Source organism: Lasioglossum baleicum, chromosome 9, assembly GCF_051020765.1.
Source record: "Lasioglossum baleicum chromosome 9, iyLasBale1, whole genome shotgun sequence".
In the NCBI taxonomy this organism is placed as follows: domain Eukaryota; kingdom Metazoa; phylum Arthropoda; class Insecta; order Hymenoptera; family Halictidae; genus Lasioglossum; species Lasioglossum baleicum.
In genome coordinates, this window is record NC_134937.1 from 9,276,659 (window position 1) to 9,297,150 (window position 20,492).

A 20,492-nucleotide genomic window follows, 5' to 3' on the forward strand; every position below is an offset into this window, starting at 1 on the left:
CGGCGTTCCCGCACGCTAATTCCCCCCCCCCCCACCCTTCTGTTAACGATCGGTTGCGTCAAACGCGTCAGCAACCGCGACACAATCCGCTATTAATTAGCGTAAATGTTGCACAACGATTGTGCCACAGCCGCTGGATGGGAGCAAAGAAATTTTCGTTCTGGGAACTACTTTGTGCCCAAACTTTGTGCAAAATTAGAAACGGAACGAATGCTGACTCGAAAGCCGGATTTTTGGGACTTTAGTGTTTCTTGAAAAATGACTTTCCTCGTGAATGATTCTGATAAATTAAAAATAAATTCTAGGGAACATCGAATTCCATAGTGTTTTTTATTCTGGAATTCTTAGGCGATTTTTATATCGTGCAAACGCATTCAGTTCCGCAATGCAGTAATGCGACCCACTGCAGCGGGCCGGAACAAACAATACAGTAAACTCCACGAATAATTACAAGCCTGAATGATCACTTTTTTCATATTGTTGATTCGCAATTGAAATTATTGTTGAAGGATCAACATCGAGCAATTTTTTGGCGCCTCTTGCTTCAGTGTGGACACACAGTGGGCCAAAAAAGTGTTCGTACGCTCTTTAAAACAGAATAACTTTTTTTATAATTGTACCCAGGGTAGGGCAATAGTCAACTAATATTTAAAAATTACTAATAGTCTTTCTGAATGTTAGTCTGAGCACAATAGTCATTAGTAGACTGCGGATCTTTATGCAAAATAAAAAAAGGTTGCTTTGATTGCAGGACACAGGAGCCAAATAAAAATTGTATTCTTCTTTTAATTATTCTGTTATTCTGAGAATGATACATAGATTAATGTCCTTAAATATTTTTAATATGTCCACTGATTTAAATTGTACGTATCCATTTTTGTCATAAATACATAAAATCCGCAGTCTAGTCATTAGTCAAAACTTAAACTAATAATAACTAATTTTTTATTATTATTATTATTAATAACTAATAATAACTTATAACTAATTAATAATATGAAGGTATGTTCATCGCACAATAGTGACTGATAACTGATCATCAACGACTAATCCACTGATAAGCAATAGCTAACGATTACTTAGAGCTGTGACTAATTATTTGTCATTTAGTTATCACTAACTAATCAAAAAGTTTGGCTAATGACTATTTTGCTATGAGTAACGTTCAAGAAGACTATTGGTCATTTTTAAATATTAGTTGATTATTGCCCTACTCTGATTGTACCAAACGACCTGATGTTTTGTAAGCAATTAGAAGCATCGGTTTACTAAATGATGTGCGAAAAAGAATTTTCCAAAAGTTATAATTTACACGGTTACATGCAAAAATGAAAAAGGGATTTTTTAGAACTCTTTTATTTGGACCCTCAATGAAAATTTAAAATATATGTTTTGTAGATCTGCGTTAGTTATACACATATTGAAAAAACGATTTTGTGGATTTTAAACAGAAACTGATCAAAGGTCGTGAAAAACTACGATTTTCACAATTTTTAACCGTTTGTAGCTCGCGTGTATCTCAATCGATCTCAATCGATGTATAACTAACATAGATGTACAAAATATTTTAATTTTTCATCAAGGGCCCAAATAAAAAAGTTTTAAAAGAATGCCTTTTATATTTTTGCATGTAGCCTTGTAAATTATAATTTTTGGAAAATTTATTTTACAATCTAATTGATTATAAAGAATCAGGTCGTTTGGTACAATTATACAAAAGTTATTCCGTTTTAAAGGGCATACTAACACTTTTGTGGGCCACTGTAGGTTAACGATTTACGATAATTAAAATGTAGCGCGCAGACCGCGCATTATCGCAGAAATGAATTGTCAAGTCTGAAGAAATAAGTCCACGTCGGCCAAATATGGGTGACACGGCAGTGAGCGCGTTAAACAATCGGCTACCTCTGGGAATTACGCGATCGGAAAAATGTGCGTTTCAAAATCGCGCCGGATCAGCAGAAATCGAATGCAGGTCGTGAATTATTCGATAGGAATCGCGGTGGGGCCGACCGATTTCTGCGATAAGCTTGTGATTACTGGAAAATGCGGTTCGCGGTCTTGTAAACCAAGCAGCGAGCGGGGAAACAGTTTGCACGGTGAGTTGTGATAAGAACGTTTAGATAGTATCGGCTCCTACGGGTCGTTTTCTCTCATTGGACGACCGTGGGCGTGAAAACGCGATCGCCGCGGAAGCCTGATCGGTTCGCACTTTGCGCACCTTCGCCTCGGATAAACGCGAATTCGCAATTCGCAGGATACGCGTCAACGGCACCGTGCCAGAGTTACGAGGCACTTTTGTAATTCGTGACTCAGACCTTATCGATCACCGATTTTTTACTCGCGTCGCGCGCGATGACGACACGAGCGTGCCGCGAATACGCGAACCCCTGAATCACGGATATCGCGAAATCGATCATCCGCGAGATAATGATTTTCGAACAGGATACACAATTTTAAACTAAATAATTCGAGTGAAAGGCGGGGAATTCCTCGTTTTTTTCCCCCACCGATCAATTAGTCCGCGGATTTTACGACGTCTCTGTCACGTTAGGGCAATTTGTTCTTCCACTTAATGAGTGGAAGAAAATTTTAAGTGGACGCGATAACCGTGCAGAGAACATTTCTCCTTTTATGACTAGAGCATTTTATCGAGTCGTGATATGCATGCTTTACTTCTTTCAGCTTGTAATTACCTTGTTAGGCGACTTCAATTCGCTTTTTAACCGACTTCGGAAAAGGAGGGGGTTACTCGATTCGATGTGCATGTGCCTTTTTTGTTGTTTCGCTTCTTTTTTTCTATGTATGTTCACATGGAAATTATTTCATACTTTTTAGTGCGTTTTTACGAGGTCGGTTTAATTCTTTTTATAAAGTTTTTCCTATTTTTGGATGTTACGTGGCATCACAGTGCACGGAAATATCGATAATCATATTTTTTAAATCATAAAACAGATCTCGTTTGATCGAAAGAGAAGTCGGACGAAAACCTACAGAATCGATTAACTGTTATGAAAAATGTTTGCAGGAATTTTTCCACGAACTCTCCAGTCTAGTTTCGTTCGTTCCCTCCAGCCAGAGAGATTCTCTCTGGTTCCGACAACAAAATCTTCACCGAAGAGAAACTTCGTTGACTTTCGGTTTCCGTAAACTAGTTCACGGAAGCACGAAGTTGCGTCTGCGTCTCGTCTACGCGTTGCAGCAACTCCTAGCAGCTTTTGTACGTCGACCGAACAGCGCTAAAGTCTTCAATTAGGATAATCGCTCTAATTAGGACCGGAGTTAAACTGCGACAGTAAAATTTTCACCGGTGTTACTCAACACGAGCGTAAGGCTGATAATTTCTTTCATACATTAAGAATTCCTGGTTCGAAAATAGAATGTTGCGCGGGTGAACGTCCTTGCGTCAATTCTCATTTTTTGTAGCTGGGATTTTCCTTAGAAAAATCGGAAAAAGTTCTGAAATGCGTAGTTTAGGGCCTGTCAAGGGCAGGATCTTTTTCCAGAAGATTTTTCGAAATCCAACGCGCGGTCGAGGCGATTCGCAGACGAAGCGTGCGCAACTTATGTAACGCGTTGCGTGTATCTAGAAGCGGTCCGGCCACTTAAACGAACGCCGTGGAACAACGATAGCAGCCGTGGAAAGAAAGAGAAGCCTGCGACCGTAAACCAGAAAAGTTTTACGGAATCGTGGTCGTCCCGGTACCGGTATTTCTCGATTTTAATCGGGAGACAAGGACCGGCTGCGCGCTCTACGAATTTATTAAGTCGCCGCCGGTTATATTATAGACTACCACCGTTATTATCTATCGCAGTGACAATCGCTTTGCTCCGAACAAATTGATATGTTGATGAAAAATTAATTTGAGAAAAGTGAATAATTATGGTATTTAATCCACAAGTTATAAATATCTCAGGTATTGAAGCAAGCACTTTGGAATTATTAACTCTTAAAATTGTAAATCCTTTATAGACGCGACAGCCTCGGGGGGACTTGGTCGCATCTATCGTATAGGATAGCTATTTTTTTTTTTATCTCCAAGGGCCGAGTTGAATGTACAGAAGGACAGCGCGTGTAAAGATTCTTTACTAAAGAGAGACCACGCGCAGGCTTTTCTTTCCCATACGCTGTCCTTCCTTGCGCCCGAAACGCTCATCGTCAATTAAACCACTAAATACAGTTGAAATTATATCGTGTTTGGTATCATTTTGCATTAGAAAAATGCCACGAATATGCTGGTGAAAGTTCCATAAAAAAATGATGAAAAATAATGAAGATTAAATATTGCTGTTACATTGTGATGACGCACGGGCGTTTGAATTGTGCCGGCGACTGCGACTCTCCGCGTCGCGTTAGTAGTCCTTCTAGATATTTCTTCGAGATATTTTAGTCGCATTTATCGTATAGAAATTGTTGCGTCCATAGAGGATTTACTCTACCATTATTCAAAATATTGTTTACATTATTAAATATATTGTATCTACTAAATTACTAAACATTTAGGTATTGTGTATGAGGTATTATACCAATTTCATATCCATAAAATTTAGAAAATCGAAGGGAATGGAAATATTCTAGATCGGTAGAGATGCTTAATTTTCGAGTTAAAATAGCTCTGAGTGCAAAGGGTTAATACGCTGAATTAACTAATGCTTGTTTGCTGAATAAATGGCACATTTGAATTCGTATTTGTATAAATAAAACAGTAAAAGTTATAGCAGCAAACAAGATTGCTATAAAATAGAGATTAGGTTCCTTTGTATACGGATCCACTCCTGTTTTGTCATCGGAATTCCAAGAAATGATGAAACAAAGTTCGTTTTCCGCTTTCGAATAATTAACAGGCTATCGATCGCACTTGTCCTCAAGTATCGCGCAGAGTCATTACATTAATTTATCCCGTTTGTCATCGAGATATCGACGACCATAATTCCAAGCATTTACGATATACAGGAAACTCATCGCCACGACACGGACGACTTTTCAAACGGTTATCGGAGCATCGATCAATTCTTATCTTCCGGTGGAGACTAATCATCGACGCGCCCGATGGTTTTCTTCATCGAAAGTCAACATCCGGTTCTACGTTTCCTCAGATCAATATTAAAAGTCACAGTTGTTTTAATTAAAGAACTGGTAACATGGGGGCGAAGCTGAATAATCATCCTGACCTTCCGCAACGTGACAATGCCCGTATCTCTGCTTGCAACTTCTTATCAGCGAAACTGCCTGCGATTGTCAATATGTACCTTTGTTTCTCGGACTTATAGTACTCGAAACTGCCTACAGTGTGTCGCAAAACAGTCGATTTTAATCTGCGCAGTTTGGACTGTGTCCGATAATGGAACAAATGGTACTTCAACCCCTTGCCGTAGCTTTTCTTTTACAATTACAGTGATTAGAACGTCTTTATGCACAAAAATGTCATAGAAGGCAAAAGGAAATGTATATTTTTTGTATGGCTACATTTGTTTTAATGCTTAAATATTGATTACAAACGAATCTAATTTTGATTCATCTCAAATGAAGTAACATTCATATCTGTTAGACTTTGTTAAAAACCTTCATCACGAGTCTGGCTCGTCAAAGTACGACAAGGGGTTAATTAGCTGAATTCTGAATACAAGAACAAAATAATATTTATGAGTTTAGTTCCCCTCTCGAACAAATGAAAAGTAATATTAACAAGGTCAAATCATTTCGAAAACATTTAACTTTTTCTTTTTTATGCTCCACTGTTGCAACGACTGTTCCTAGAATCGTGAATGCCTTAAGTACGCAATTTCAATCACGGTTTATCAATTACTGTCGATCAAACTGTGTTTCGGTGAACTATTATGATCTGTTCGACAATAGGCGGGTGTTGGAAACAGCATATTCCTATTGTTTCCATTGTTCACCCCTAAATCACAATGATTGACTGAAGCTTGGGACAGTCCGCGGAAACTTTAGAAATTTAATGATCCGTGCCCCGGTAACAGAGATATCTCGCGACACGCATGGACTCCGCTCGAAGCCGCCTGCATTTATCCCGCACCGCGAAATTATGATAATGCTGGCCAGGGCACCGGGTGTACCTGTGCATTCGTCGTAGTAACGGTCCGTTGCGGCGCGTTTTCCCCTCTTTCTGGCTTCTGGAACGTGGAACCCTCGCCCTTTGTGTTTCATCGAGTCGAGAAATGATTTACGACTTGCATTCGCCACGGATTCTAAGCTGGGGGCGCCTGTGGTCATCAAAATGGTCGGTCGACGGCCTCTGCCGCCCCCGCAAACAATTAAAAAATTTCTGAAGTATATTACAATAGTGCCCAGCCAGATAGCCATTGTTAAAGTCTCGAAAAATTAAAAAAAAAAGTGCCCAAATATGGTATAGTCGCCTATTATGGCACTACCTTATATCTTGTAACTCATATCTTGCACTTTACCCTATTGTTGAAAGCAATGTTCACAATTTTTCAGATTTTTCCTTGTCCCGAACTCGACCTCGATATTTTTCGTTGTTTCTTTACTTGTCCTTGCAGGTCTAGGTCCGCAAGAAAGTTGCGCGGTTATCGTTTAGGGTCGTAGATGGAAGCGAGGTAGCCCCTGAAGAAGGACTCGGAGGATGTAGAAGAGGGCCCCGAGGCTCCGTTCGATATCTCGACAGCGTGGAATGCGAAAGCGTGGGTTCGGTTCGGGTTGAAACGCGATCTCGATCCGCGTCGAAGCGGGCCAGGCTGGGACCGCCTCGGGCCCGATACTCGCGCTAGCTCGCAACGGGACCGATCCTTCGACCGATCGACTCCGGTAAACGCGCTTTTGATCGTATTGTGGACACCGGTGTGCTTCGTGTCTGTGTCCGTGCGAGAGGAGAAGCGTTTTCACCGTCCCTCGCGGTGGAAGAACGCGTATTACACGCACGTACGGCTCGGCCAACTGGAAAGTGAAGCCGGGAGCCCTCGTGCGCGGCGTTCGTTATTCGCTTCTTCGAGGACGAGACACCGGGAATCTACTTTCTCCTCTCTACCGTCTCTATATCTCGCTCCGAATCTACTCTGGTTTTTCGGTGGGACACGGGCGACGCGGCCCTGAACCTCGAATTAGATCCTCGATCGAGAACATTCGCCAACCCTTCAGTAGACCTTCGAAATTGTATTTTAAAGATGCAATGATTTAAGTAAATTGTATTTAGATTTAATATAAATCTCTGTGGAAATGCTAAGTTTTCCAACTAATCAAAAAAAAAATAAAAATTGAGCGAATCAATTGCAAGAAGCAGAAGATAGATCTTTTACTGATCTTAATAAACTGAAAAGATTAAAAACATTGGTACCATGCCACTCCTCGTAAAAAAGTCACTTCAAATTATTTGTTAAAATTGTCGCGATTCGTATGATTAACGTTTCCGCCGTGTCCAGAGAAACGGGAGGAAGATTTACAGCAATGTAACAGATTTGAGCGTCCCGTGTTCCAGATTTTGCGTATTGGCGGCCGGAATCGCTCGGTACGTTTATGAGACGTTTAATAATAATCGCAGAAGGGTCCGCGATTTCGCTCTACATACGAACAAGACATTATTATCGTTTTAAATAGACGCTCGGATTTACCACGCCACCTGACCCACATTCCAAACCACGGTCCCTTAATTTAAAAACGTTCCTACTCTACGCCGTGGCTGACGACTTGAACGTGTACCGCTTCGAGTTACTTTATAATGGGCTTCGACCATCATTACAACGCCAGCTATAGCAGCTACAAAAGTCGAACAATGTCGAAGCAATTTATTTAATGAAATAGAAACTGGAAAGTCGAGATTCTTGCTCGCTGTCGATCTTTTAATATTCCTTGCATCTCATCGATCCTGACGAGCTTATGTTTGTTGTTAATTCATTGAGGATTATATATATTTCTTTAAAATGTAAGATCTCATAAATTAGATATTAGCCTAGGATTTTTATTTTTATTTATTTAAAAGTACAATACCATTTCTGTAGGATCTCTTGCACAACAATCGGGAATGAAAGTTACTTCTTCACAATGCAGAGTTACAAATAAAATTCATTCGATTTGAAGTGAACAGCGAAAATGGCCAAAGTACTCCAAAATCTTGTGACCATTTTCAAGGACCATGCAAGTACTGGTTAAAATCATTTATGCAATTATCGCAGCAAGGATTGGCGAGAGACTGCCGATATTCCGTTCCCACAAACAGCATCTTTTCTCGACGCAGTCGCATTGTTCGAGCCGAGTTGAATGGCACAGGGCATCGCGGGTGAATGAGATGGCCCGAAGGCGAGTTACTAGCCCCGACAATGTATGATGACTGACTTAACTGGATTGGATAGAGCGTCTGGGTCCACGGTATAAATAGACGCTACCACTTACCGTCAATTCAAAGGGAACAGAAGACCGACCCGCGCTTCTAGTCTTCTAGCGAGCGAGTATGCGAATATGCGAATACGCGAGAGGAGCCGCGGGCGCGTCACGAAGCAGCACCGATAGCGAACTGCTTCGCACAGTGGCGTAACCAGCCTTTCAAGGTCGACGGAACCAGAGAACCCGCGATTTGCCGATACTAATCAACCAAAGCATTGATATACCGATTATCACGACGAGGTAACCTTGGGTTCCTTTCGCTCATTTTTCGCTGAGTCAATCTTCCGTCGATTTGGGGACAGATCCCTGAAGAAACTCGCTAACGAAAGACTATGCACTCTGCGGACAAAATTAACCCTTTGCACTCGGAGCTAAAATAGCTCGAAAATTAAACCTTTCTTCCGACCTAAAATATTAGATTGGCAACTAAATTCGCACCTTTTGTTTCGTAATTCTTTTATTGCATCATTATATATAACAATGACCATTCCTTTTGAACTGTATTTCATTAAAAACTGTATACATATACATGACTTTGTTTGAGAAAATGTGGAGGTCGCGAACTTACAAGGGAGGATCTCAAGTGTCTGACTTCGATTTTGATAATTTTTTGTGAGATGATAGTATATGGATCCCTAATTATGTATGCAAAATATTAGGTGTTGTTACTCATTAGTTTTAAAGATATAACCAATTATTCTTCGAAAACTTCAGCTCAAATCATAGTACGTCAACAAGGTATGAAACTTTAATTGTTTATATCTTTGAAACTATTGAGTAACTACGCCTAATATTTTGCATACATAATTAGGGATCCATATACCACCATCTCACAAAAAATTATCAAAATCGAAGTCGGACTCGAATTCTTTTCGATATTTTAAATATGGCGGATATGAAATTGATACAATACCTCATACAATATACCTAAATGTTTAGTAATTTAATAAATACCAACATGTGTGTCTAGTAACGTAAACAATATTTTCCATAATGGTACAGCAATGTTTAGTGGCGCCTCAGAGTCATCATTCGAGTGCGAAGGTTAAATGGACACCCTTTAAAAACTTATAATTTTAATTGAAATTTCAACTGAACTTAAATTCAAGTTTAGAATTGAACCGAACGACTTGAGAATTTTTGGATATTAGAAGGAGTAATTTAGGTAATGTTATTTTAATCAAGTTAGAGAATTTGTACATTAATTAGGTATTGTAAAAAAATAGTTTTCGAAAGTGGGGATTGCATTTTGTCAAAGTAGAAGGTCTCGGTTCACAAGACACTTACAATGTATGGCCCTCTTCTACGACTTTATTGTTTGCGACTCGTGCACGAGCCTTTTGTTTACCCAGATGAGAAACACTGCGAACTATATAGCGACTCGAAGGTGCTGGGAATCGGAGCAGTGTTTCACTTGAAAAGCGCAGGTGAGTCATCCCACAGAAACTCTACCAGATCGACTACAAGAGCCATTGTTGCTTTCACGGGTCTATCCTCAACGACAATTAACAGATAATGACTAACAGACTTATCGGGCGATCTCACGTTTCCAGAAACAGTGGAAGATAGTCTACGATATTTAGATAGTGGAATTTGACTGCGATATTTAGGTACTTGATTTTATTCTACGAAGTATAATTTCACTTCACAGTTATTGCTGAAGAATCGTGTAATAAAAAATTTCAGACTACTCATTATCGACCTGCGTGGGATAAATTTAAAGTTAAAATCCTACGGAAAGTGATTTTCGTTTGCCTAATCAGATTAGCAGCCAGCGGATTTTATGCATTTATGACAAAAATGGGTATGTACAATTTAAAACAGCGGAGGTATTAAAAAGATATAAGGCCACCAGTATGTTATTTTCATCTTAATAAGATAATTAACACGTTCGCTACCAGCATTTGTTTCCTTGTTCGAAAGTTTTATTAAATGCAACGTACCCAATTTTGGATTATTAAAACAGTTTAGCAGAAGAAAGTCACAGATTCTCTGAAAATTATGCATTCTACTATGACTTTAAACAACGAAGAGAGAGAGAGAGAGAGAGAGAGAGAGAGAGAGAGTGCATACAATTAATTTGACTGTTTTTAAGTGAACCGTCAGATTATGGATGTCACACATTTATGACGGTGGTAGCGAACATTTTGAAAGAACAATGAATTTGTTATTTGGCTCCTGTGTCTTGCAATCAATGGAAACATTTTTTTCCACGCGTATATTAGCTTGCCGAGTTATCGATGTTGTTAGATGCGTCAAATCTTGTAATCGAATTTTAAACCGCTTCCCGATGAGCTAGAGACTTGAAACTTCAAACATAGCTCAGAACTGGATGACAATGCTACAGTAAAAAACAAATTTTAAAAAAAACTGTGCGTCTAGGAGAATAAAAATTTTAATATTAACCGTCACATCTCGTCGCGCAACGCTCGGTAGTACGTAATCACGTTCAGCGATCCCCACTCCGCACGCCAGCGCTCCCTACTCCACTACGCGTTGCCACTCCGACTTATCCCCACTCTACTGATCCATTTCGCACCGAAGGAGCTCAGTGTGGTTGTGGTGTTCCGTTCATTCAGTTCCATTTCGGACTCCATCAAGAGACGTCGTCTCTCGGAGTCATCCCCTCATTCTATCTCGCGTATTTCTATATCTTGCGTTCCGTTTAAAAAAGACTAAAAAGTAGAAATTAAAAAAATATATATAAAAAAAGCTTTTTAAACACCACGCTTACATTACATAGAACGCAATGAAAAGGAGAAAATAATTTTTTTAGACATTGATGACTATAAATAAAAGCGTGGAACGCCCACGAAGATTACGTCAATATAGTTTAGCGCTGCACGCTTTTATTTATAGTCTCTAATGTCTAAAATAATTATTTTCTCCTATTTTACTGCATTTTAATATAAGCGTGGTTTATAAAAAGTTTCTTTTTATATATTTTTTTTTATCTTGCATGAAGATCCGCAGATTACGAACAAAAGATGATGTCACCCACCGACGCAGCAGCAGTCAGCGTGTTTAATCGCTGACCGTCGAAACACGTGAGCTGAGAAAGATCGTCTTTTGACGTAGCAGAATCCCACGATCAATTTCGCGGTACTCGGCCCGAACATTTTCATTCGACAGCGGATTAGTCGCAATCATGGGAGCAATTAGTGCGATCGAATGGATTCTGAGAACCGAATTGATTCATCGAACGATATCGTTGATCACGCGCGACTATCATTCGAAATCGGTGTTTCTACGCCCGTGGCTGTTCGCCGAGTGCCATGACCCGCGTTTACGAGGATCACAGTTAATCATTCCTAATTTATGCCCGGTAACTGCACCAGCGAGCTGCTCGCGAGCTCTAACGGGGGGAATGCCTGGAAATGCCATTAGAGCGCCATTTCCGGATGACAATGTTCCGTTGACTGGAAACGCGTGTCCCGCGGAACGACCTAACTGTACAAAGTGACGTTTCCAATGCGCTCGTCGCTCGAACCTAACCGAGAGACACCGGGCTTCCCGAGTGATTTATACGCGATACGTGCCTGGTGATTCACGGATTAGAATCCTAGGGAACTCGGGAGAGATAGAGAGATCGGGCCCCCCGCTCGTGAGCGCTAATCCGGGGAAGTTATTGTTCCGATTAAGCGGGGCCGGACAGCGCCGTGTAACCTGACCGTAAATATCAACTTTATTGCCGGGCGAAGCTATAAAAGTATATTTACGACGGGCGGGGCGCGTCCGAGTCTTTCGATTCGAACAATAATTTCATTAGTTGTGTAAGCACAACCTAGTCCGGGTGCTGAGATTTTTCCAAGTCGAGAATCAGTAATAGACAAATATATAAAAAAACTTTTTAAAAACCACGCTTATATTAAAATGCACTAGAAAGGAGAAAATAATTTTTTTAGACATTAGTGACTATAAATGAAAGCGTGGAACGACGCAAGATATGGAAATACGCGAGATAGAATGAGGGGATGACTCCGAGAGACGACGTCTCTTGATGGAGTCCGAAATTGAACCGAATAAACGGAACACCACAACCACACTGAGCTCCTTCGGTGCGAAATGGGTCAGTAGAGTGGGGATAAGTCGAAGTGGCAACGCGTAGTGGAGTAGGGAGCGCTGGCGCGCGGAGTGGGGATCGCTGAACGCGATCTCGTACTACCGAGCGTCGCGCGGCGAGATGTCACTGCTAATATAAACATTTTTTTCTCCTAGACGCACAGTTTTTTTAAAAATTTGTTTTTTTCATATTGCATTGTCATCCAGTTCTGAGCTATGTTTAAAGTTTCAAGTCTCTAGCTAATCGGGAAGTGATTTAAAACTCGATTTGACGCATACAACAACGACAACTCGGCAAGCTGATATAAGCGTGGTAAAACTGGGTGATCCAAAGTGTATATTTTTCAGTCAGTTCATGATCACGTCTTATACATCTTCATAATTCGTAAAAGAGTGCGTGAACGAGAATGTTCATTCGAATGGTCGTTTCTGACTATTCGAGTGGAGACGATTTGACTGAAATTCGAACAACTCCTAGTTTCCACGAAACGTGGCGGAAACGAGTATGATAAACCGCAAGGAAGGCATCGTTAATCTGACAATGATTACTTTTATGGTTAGTGGAGCAATAAACGATGATTTACGGCGACGGACGAGATTATGCTAAGCGTCTTTCAATAAGGACGTAAAGTAGAAATCTTCCAATCGAACGAACGCTGTTAAGTGGATAAATAGACAGTAATCCGGGGAGGTGTATATTTTCTCAAAAATTAAATTCTCAGTTCAAACAACCGAACTTCTTTCAAATTCGGAAAAAGTACTAATCAGGATCTCTGAATTTCGGTAAACCGAGGCTGACCACGCCCCCGGGGTGGATTCGGAGATGGATGCGTCGCGTTCCTAAACAAATTACCCGGGACCCAGAACACCAGCGGAGCGATACTGCGCGCCAGGAGCGTAAACGATTTTTCAGCGCAGTTTATCAAGCCGCGGATCGTCGACGGAACGATCCGTCGCGTCGAAGAGCATACTCGCGGCGTGTGTGTTACGCCTCGGGGCTGGACATGCTCGATTTGCCGAGCCCGACGCGATATAACAGGGAATGAAGCGGTAGCTCGCATGCACGGCCGAGCTTTATAAACCCGAAGACGTCGTCTCGACGGCTCGTTAGCGGGTGGAGTTATTAAGTGGCCGCTCGTTAACGACACTGGCCAGTCGTTAGCGTGGTAGGAGGGAACGTACCGGAACGTACTCTCGCCATTACTACGATGTATCGATAAGTTGCCCGTGAATAAGCAGAAACATTAATTGATACGTCGGTAAAAAGGGCACCGAGGCGGCCGAGCCACGGAAAAATACGCGGACCGGGTCGAACCGGCTTTTTGCGCGCTTATGGTAGCCGGCTTAGACAACAATTATGTAATTATGCGGCTGGGATCAGATAAGCGGAAATGATGGATCGCTTTGGAGCGGAGTGGACCAGTCTTTTACGTCGATTTTCGGAGAAAGAAGAGATATGTTGATGACATTGAATGCTTTACTATCGAGAGCTCCCTTTTTAACGCTTCTAGCTTTCAGTGATTCCAAACAAGCACCATGTACATAATAACATGAGAAAATTCTCGGAGGTAAGGTGGAGTGAGGTACGTCTGTTAATTGGTTATTTTTATTATAATATGATATAATTTTCCATTTTCCCGTGATACTTTTCCAATTTTTCTTATCTTATAACCTAGTTCGGACTAATACGAACATTTTAAAAAAAGAATTAGCCAAATCGGTCCAGCCATTTTTAAATGATGCGCTTACCAACGAACAGCATTTGATTTTTATTTATGTATATATAGATGGATGAAATTTCTCTAGGTTGTATTTATTAATGTAGTATAAGTTAGTATAAACTATTCTACATAGACGTCACCCAAGAATAAAGGTGTTCTCCTCGCTTAAATCAACCAATGCGAAACAGTCACGTGCGAGGTACACGTACAACTTTGAGGTTAGCCTGAACGTGCAATAGTTTATAAGTTATTCATATATTCTGTGCTGTTATTTTAGGTAAGTGCATCAAATATTGATATAGGTTTACATTAAATAAACGATCTTTATTGTATTTTTTTAAATTTATTGAGGAAAACACTAAGATGATCTTGCCCCGTGAATATTACTACCCGGGGCAAGTCCGTACCGTATGGATAACTATAAAATTAAACAATATATTTAATGCAACAAGAAGCATTTTGTAGCAGGCTTGATAATAATTATTTTCTTGCCCCGTTGCACTTGATACAAAAGGTTCGAAAGCATTTTTAAACTTTGTTTTAATATCACTGTATCCCCTTTCATATTTCAGCATAAAGGTACTTGTTTGTTTAAAAATGGATAACCATAAAACTAAACAATATAATTTAATGCGATAAGAAGCATTTTAAAGCAGGTTTGTTAATCATTCTTTTCGAAAGCATTTTTAACTCTCAGAGACGGACTTGCCCCATTTGCGGGGCAAGTGCGTCCTAGTTGACACTTTGTACAATATCCTATCAAGATGATAATTTTCAAGCAAAATTAAACGTTGATTTTGTTTGACAATTAGCAAAGTTGCTTTATAATTCGTACTAAACGATCGAACCGTTGCGCCGAAAACATTAAAAAATTTATTGTAATACTAATTCACCGGTAATAACTGTGGCAATGGTTTGATACCAATAACGTTAAGTTTTTACATACCAGACTGAAAATAGATCAGTTTTAAGTCCCCCTCCACCTTAATCATTACTACAGCTTTTAGTTCAACATCAAAGAGATACTGTAATCTAAACCTTCCTGCAAGTTTTGATGAAATAAAAATTTGCCTGGACCTTGCCCCAAGCTACCTCGAACCCAAGACACGATTTTGTTGCAGAGCCACCGATTTATGGTCTAATTATATGAACTGTACGATTATATCGATGTGTAATTATCCCGTGGATGTAGCAAGGGTTAACGACCCAGCAGGGTTAGGTAGGGTCCTGCCGAATCCCGATTTCGCACGATTGCTGAAAACTCCTTGAACTCGTTTGGAAGCAACAGAACGATGTCCAAAGAAAGAGAGAGAAAGAGAGACTGGTTCTTGTTCTCGGTGCGCGCCAGGTTCAAGCCAAGAGTCCGGTAATTGATCGGCACGGAAAGGTCTAACGCCGCGGCATTACATAAAACCCGTTTAGGCGAGCATGAGTCCTGGCTTATCCTCTCGGTCAATGGCATGCAGCGTTAACGCGACTACAAAGATGGTATCTCTGTGTCGGCCGGTGTACGCGCGGGCGCGCGCGCGAGCGAGAGAGAGAGAGACTTCGGGCTTTTCTTACCTTGACCGTTCGAGTGATTTTGCTGGGGCGACTGGGGCTGGCCCTGCGTCAATATAATTTGACTCTCGAGCTGCTGCAGCTCCGCCTGCAGCTCGTTCAGCTTGCTGTTCGCCTTTTTCACGATCGTCGCCACGTCCGACAGCGCTTTACGATCGGTCGCGACTTCCCTCAGCTTCTCGGCGCCGGCCTTTATTTTCAACTCCTGCAACAGAGCGGACAGGTTCGAGTCGGTTCACGCCAGCTGGTCATCTTTAATTCCTACTACCGCCCCCGCGGATCGATTCGTTTCGCAAGCCTTCCAACATTAAAAGCGTTTGCTCGACGCCAGTTAGTCACCTCTATCGTTAATAAAGTCGATCCTTAGTTAATGCACACTTTACCCGAGCTATTCTCAACGATTCTAACGACTACGATCTTTTTTATTCTCCATTATGGATCGCGAATGATCTCAGATGATGAACTATCATATTCATTTCAGCATACAATATACAGTTAGGAGAAACACTGATCAAGTTTTTTGTGAATGGACCAAATGTATTTTAAACAAATACATTTGGTCGGAATTGTAAAAAACAATAGTAGAAATTGATTTTTACGACGTTTTTAGCTGGGCCAATAACGAAAATTTAAAAGGTGTGTTTTTGGTCAACGCGTATAAATTACGTACGCTCCGAAAATTTCATTGAAATTGGTTAATTGGTTTACGAGTTATGAACGATCAAAAGTGGTAAAAATTGTAATTTTTTGAAAGGTTCGGCCTTTTTACCAGTTTTGATCGTTCATAACTCGTAAACCAATTAACTGATTTCAATGAAATATTCGGAGCGGTATATAATTTATACAAGTTAACCGAACGCATCTTCTAAATTTTCGTTATTGGCCCAGCTAAGAAAGTCGTAGAAATCAATGTTTACTATTGTCTTTCACAATTCCGATCGAATGTATTATTCCAACATATCTTCTAGACGTCACTTACTAAACTAATTCGTCTAGTCTTACAGAGAAATTGAAGTCGTTCGGTCCATTCGTAAAAAAGTTATTCTGATTTGAAGTGTGTGATCAGTTTTGCTCCTAACTGTACAGAAACGGTATTAGCCCCTGCCTCGCATTCACTGTGTTAATAAAATCGTCAGAGAAAGAAGATGAACCATTTATTGCTTGTGTTTTAATGTGCAATAATTGCTTATAATACTATGTTTTGGATACAATTTTACTGTTGTAGTAAAAACGACCTCTACCTAATTCTCTACTCTAATTATTATCTAGAGAAAATACAATACACAACACCAGTTAGTGATCTGTATCGTTAATTGATTCGATTCTCAAACGCGATTTCAATTACAAACCAGATTTTAATACCATCCCGGACGGAATTACTATTTTATGCTTGACATTCGTACACGAAATTCGAAATGCTTCTAGCTCTCGGTAATAAAAATAGCAGCGATCGAAATGTAATCATGTTACGATTCGAGGATGGCCTCGACATGCGTATCCCGCGTAGCTTGAAGGCTGCCGGTAGAACAGATTCGTCACAATTCACCAAACACGCTTTATTGTTCATTGTTTGATTAATGCGCGCAGTCGAACGTTGCAACGAAGCCGGGACAAGGATCGTTTTCGCCAGTCATCGAGAACGAATGTGTCCCGGATCGGTTGTCCCCGACTCAGAAGCGGAATCTCGCTTCACGGAATTCAGATGCGAGCGGTTATTATTATTGTTATCGATCCATCGATCGGTCGAGCATCGTTCTCTGTCCGTCGAAACACCACTCCTCTTCTCTTTCTTTCCTCTCCCGTTCGCCGCGGCAAATGAGACGTAAAATTATAGCAACGCTATACGACGCGGCATATCCTCTCATTCTATTACCCCCCCTCCCCCCCATTAGATTTCCTATAACTTTTCACCCGCGAGAGCTCGCACCTGACGGGTGCCGCCGTACCCTCTAATCATGCGCGCGAGCCGTGAATAATATTCGCGAGAGCGGCGTTTAATGAAACGATGACCCGCTTCGGGATCCTCGCAATCCTGCACAGGATGCCGGGTAATTTGTCGGACGGACCGCTTGGTGGTGGCTCGAAGGAAATATTTCATCATCTTATTAATACTAACAGTCTGGAGTACTCGTACGTCGAAATTTATAAATTCTTTTATTTTTCTGAATTCTCCAGGGACTGTATATTACAGAATTTTTATCGGAGAATCGGTTTGATTAGATTTCTTAATTTTTTGATTACATACGTAAGTGTAATATAGTATGAAGTATACAGGGTGTCCCAAAAGTCTTGAACTTCCCGGAAACGGGAGGTTCCTGAGACCATTTGAAGCGATATTTTCCTTTGCAAAAATGTTATCCGCGACTTTGTGGTCTCGGGAACCTCCCATTTCCGGGAAGTTCAGGAATTTTGGGACACTCTGTATAATATAATTTTTTTGCTAGTTATAGATACGTTTGCACAGGTCCTTCTATCTCGGAAGAGTGTACACGGTGTTACTAAAACATTGATACAGTGGTACCTCGGTATACGTTTGCTTTGAAGTATTAGGTTGTAAAGAAAGAAATGCAGGATTTTTGTTCCTTTGTTTCACAATATTGCAATTTTATACCAATAAATATTTACCTTAATTTAATGAGTTGATGATGAGTTGATGATGAGCTGATGACGAAAATATCTTGTGACGCACTGAAGTTACTGGGACGAAAAGACAGCACAATTTGAGATTGATGTAATTTCTGTTTATTAAACATTAGAAATTCAATTTTTTTAATACACATATTTTTAGTGTGTCTTTCTTATGTCATAATATGTTGACATATTAAAATGTTCATTTTCTTCAGTTTAATGAACCGAATTTAAAAAAATAGATGATGTGCTATCTTCTTGTCCCGGTCCTTGTATACGTCCTATTCGATATAAGTCCAACCATCAGGACCGGATTAAGGTCGTATGCCGAGGTACCACTGTATATGTTACCGGAAGATTTTCCCAAAATTTTGAAAAATAAAAATGGCAGAGCACGTCAAAGGAGCAATTACGATTAAATTTCGTTGAAGAGAGAAGAAAGGGAGGAATCTGATTACAAAGTTATCTAGAACGCGGCTGAATGTTGGGTTTTTAATTTGCAGGAGGAAATTAGCGTTCGCCCAAGGATGCAGGATAACCGATATGGTCACGCGTTCCTGGAATAGAAAACCGTTTGTTAAACGGTTCTGAAATCCCCGACCCCGTTTCCAGGCTCGCGTACAACGATCCTCGCGAAGAATAACTGCAGCTGCCAGACTGGCGGAATAAACGCGGCGAGGCAAGGGTGTAATCACATTTTTGCTAAACCGAGAGCTCGGCTCAACGAGACTGTATGGATAGAGGTCGCGGTGCAATCACGAAAAGGAAAAACGAGCCGAGTGAGAGGAAGAGAAAAGGGAGAGCGTGGAACTCGTTTCCACGCGGACCACCCTCGAGTTTCTATCTACTCTAAGAGGCCACGTGTCTCTCTCCGTCTACCCAGAAATTACACGGTCCATTACTATCCCTATTTTTCCATATTTAATAACAAAGCGATCACCGACAGCAAAAATATCCTTGCAATAATTCCTCGGTCCACAGATTAATGTTGCTATATCTCGCTTCCTGCCCTCCCAACTCCTTGGTCACGAATTAACCTTCTACTTTTTATCAAGCGTTTGGCAAATGACGAGATATCGGCTGAGAGAAGTAATGGCCGGATCATTTGAGTTGTGCTAATTGAATTACATTGTATTTCAATTGTAATTCAACTACGTCGTAACTGAGTTACATAATTCAAATTGTCCAATTTTATTTGAATTACTAAGTATTTTAATCAGATGTGTAATTGAAATGCAATATAATTAAAATACAGCTCTCCAAATTATAGCCCGGAACTTTGAAGAAGTGCGACATATTTTTATGTTTTTCTTCGATACACTTGTTTGCTGCCTATGCTGTGTAGTTTCTATTCCTCGTCCTCCTTCGTAATACGTAACGCTATTTTATAATTGTACTCCAATCGCAATTACGAATTACATTGTAATTCAATTACAAAGTATTTTATAATTGTACTCCAATTGCAATTACGAATTACAATACATTGTAATTTAATTACAAAATATTTTATAATTGTACTCCAATCGCAATTACGAATTACATTGTAATTCAATTGAATGAAGATCTGAATTATAAATTACAATATGACTGAATCACAATGTAATTCGATTACTTTGCAATATTATAATTCCTGGAGTAATTCAATTGTAATTCTGCATAACTCTGCCTAACATTCGTCCAGTTTATTTGATGAATCCTAACATTTCGAAGAACGGCATTTTTATGAATGTTAATTACGTTTTACTCTGGAATGGACCTCTATTTTTTTGTAATTTCAGAGAATGTTAGAATTGTCACTACCATTGATCCAATTTATTAGTTACCAAACACTGGGTGAATAAAATCGTCTAACGGTGAGAGACTCTCGGTCCCTCTACAATTAACATGTTCGCTACCACCGTCACAAATATGTGACAATGTTACATCCATAATCTGACAGTTCACTAAAAAAACAGTCAAATTAATTGTATGCACTTCGTTGTTTCAAGTCATAGTAGACTGCATTATTTTCAGAGAATCCGTGACTTTCTTCTGCTAAACTGTTTTGACAATTCATAAAATTGGGTATGTTGCATTTAATAAAACTTTCGAAGAAGGAAGGTAAGCAACGAAACAAATGCTGGTAGCGAACGCGTTAATCTACCCAACAATCGCTGTAAAAATCG

At 40.2% G+C, this 20,492-nt stretch overlaps 1 protein-coding gene across 3 annotated transcripts in view; it reads right to left on the reverse strand.

Moving 5' to 3' along the window:
• Window positions 1-20,492, reverse strand: part of Pkn (serine/threonine-protein kinase N) — a 67,806-nt gene that overhangs the window by 35,474 nt on the left and 11,840 nt on the right. For 2 of the 3 annotated variants that reach the window (XM_076429998.1, XM_076429997.1), the window contains exon 3: window positions 15,703-15,904. The exons of the other annotated variant lie outside the window; for it this stretch is intronic. In XM_076429998.1, coding sequence (XP_076286113.1) covers window positions 15,703-15,904 — 202 coding nt within the window. The remainder of the gene's footprint in view (window positions 1-15,702; window positions 15,905-20,492) is intronic. 3 annotated transcript variants of the gene reach the window in all.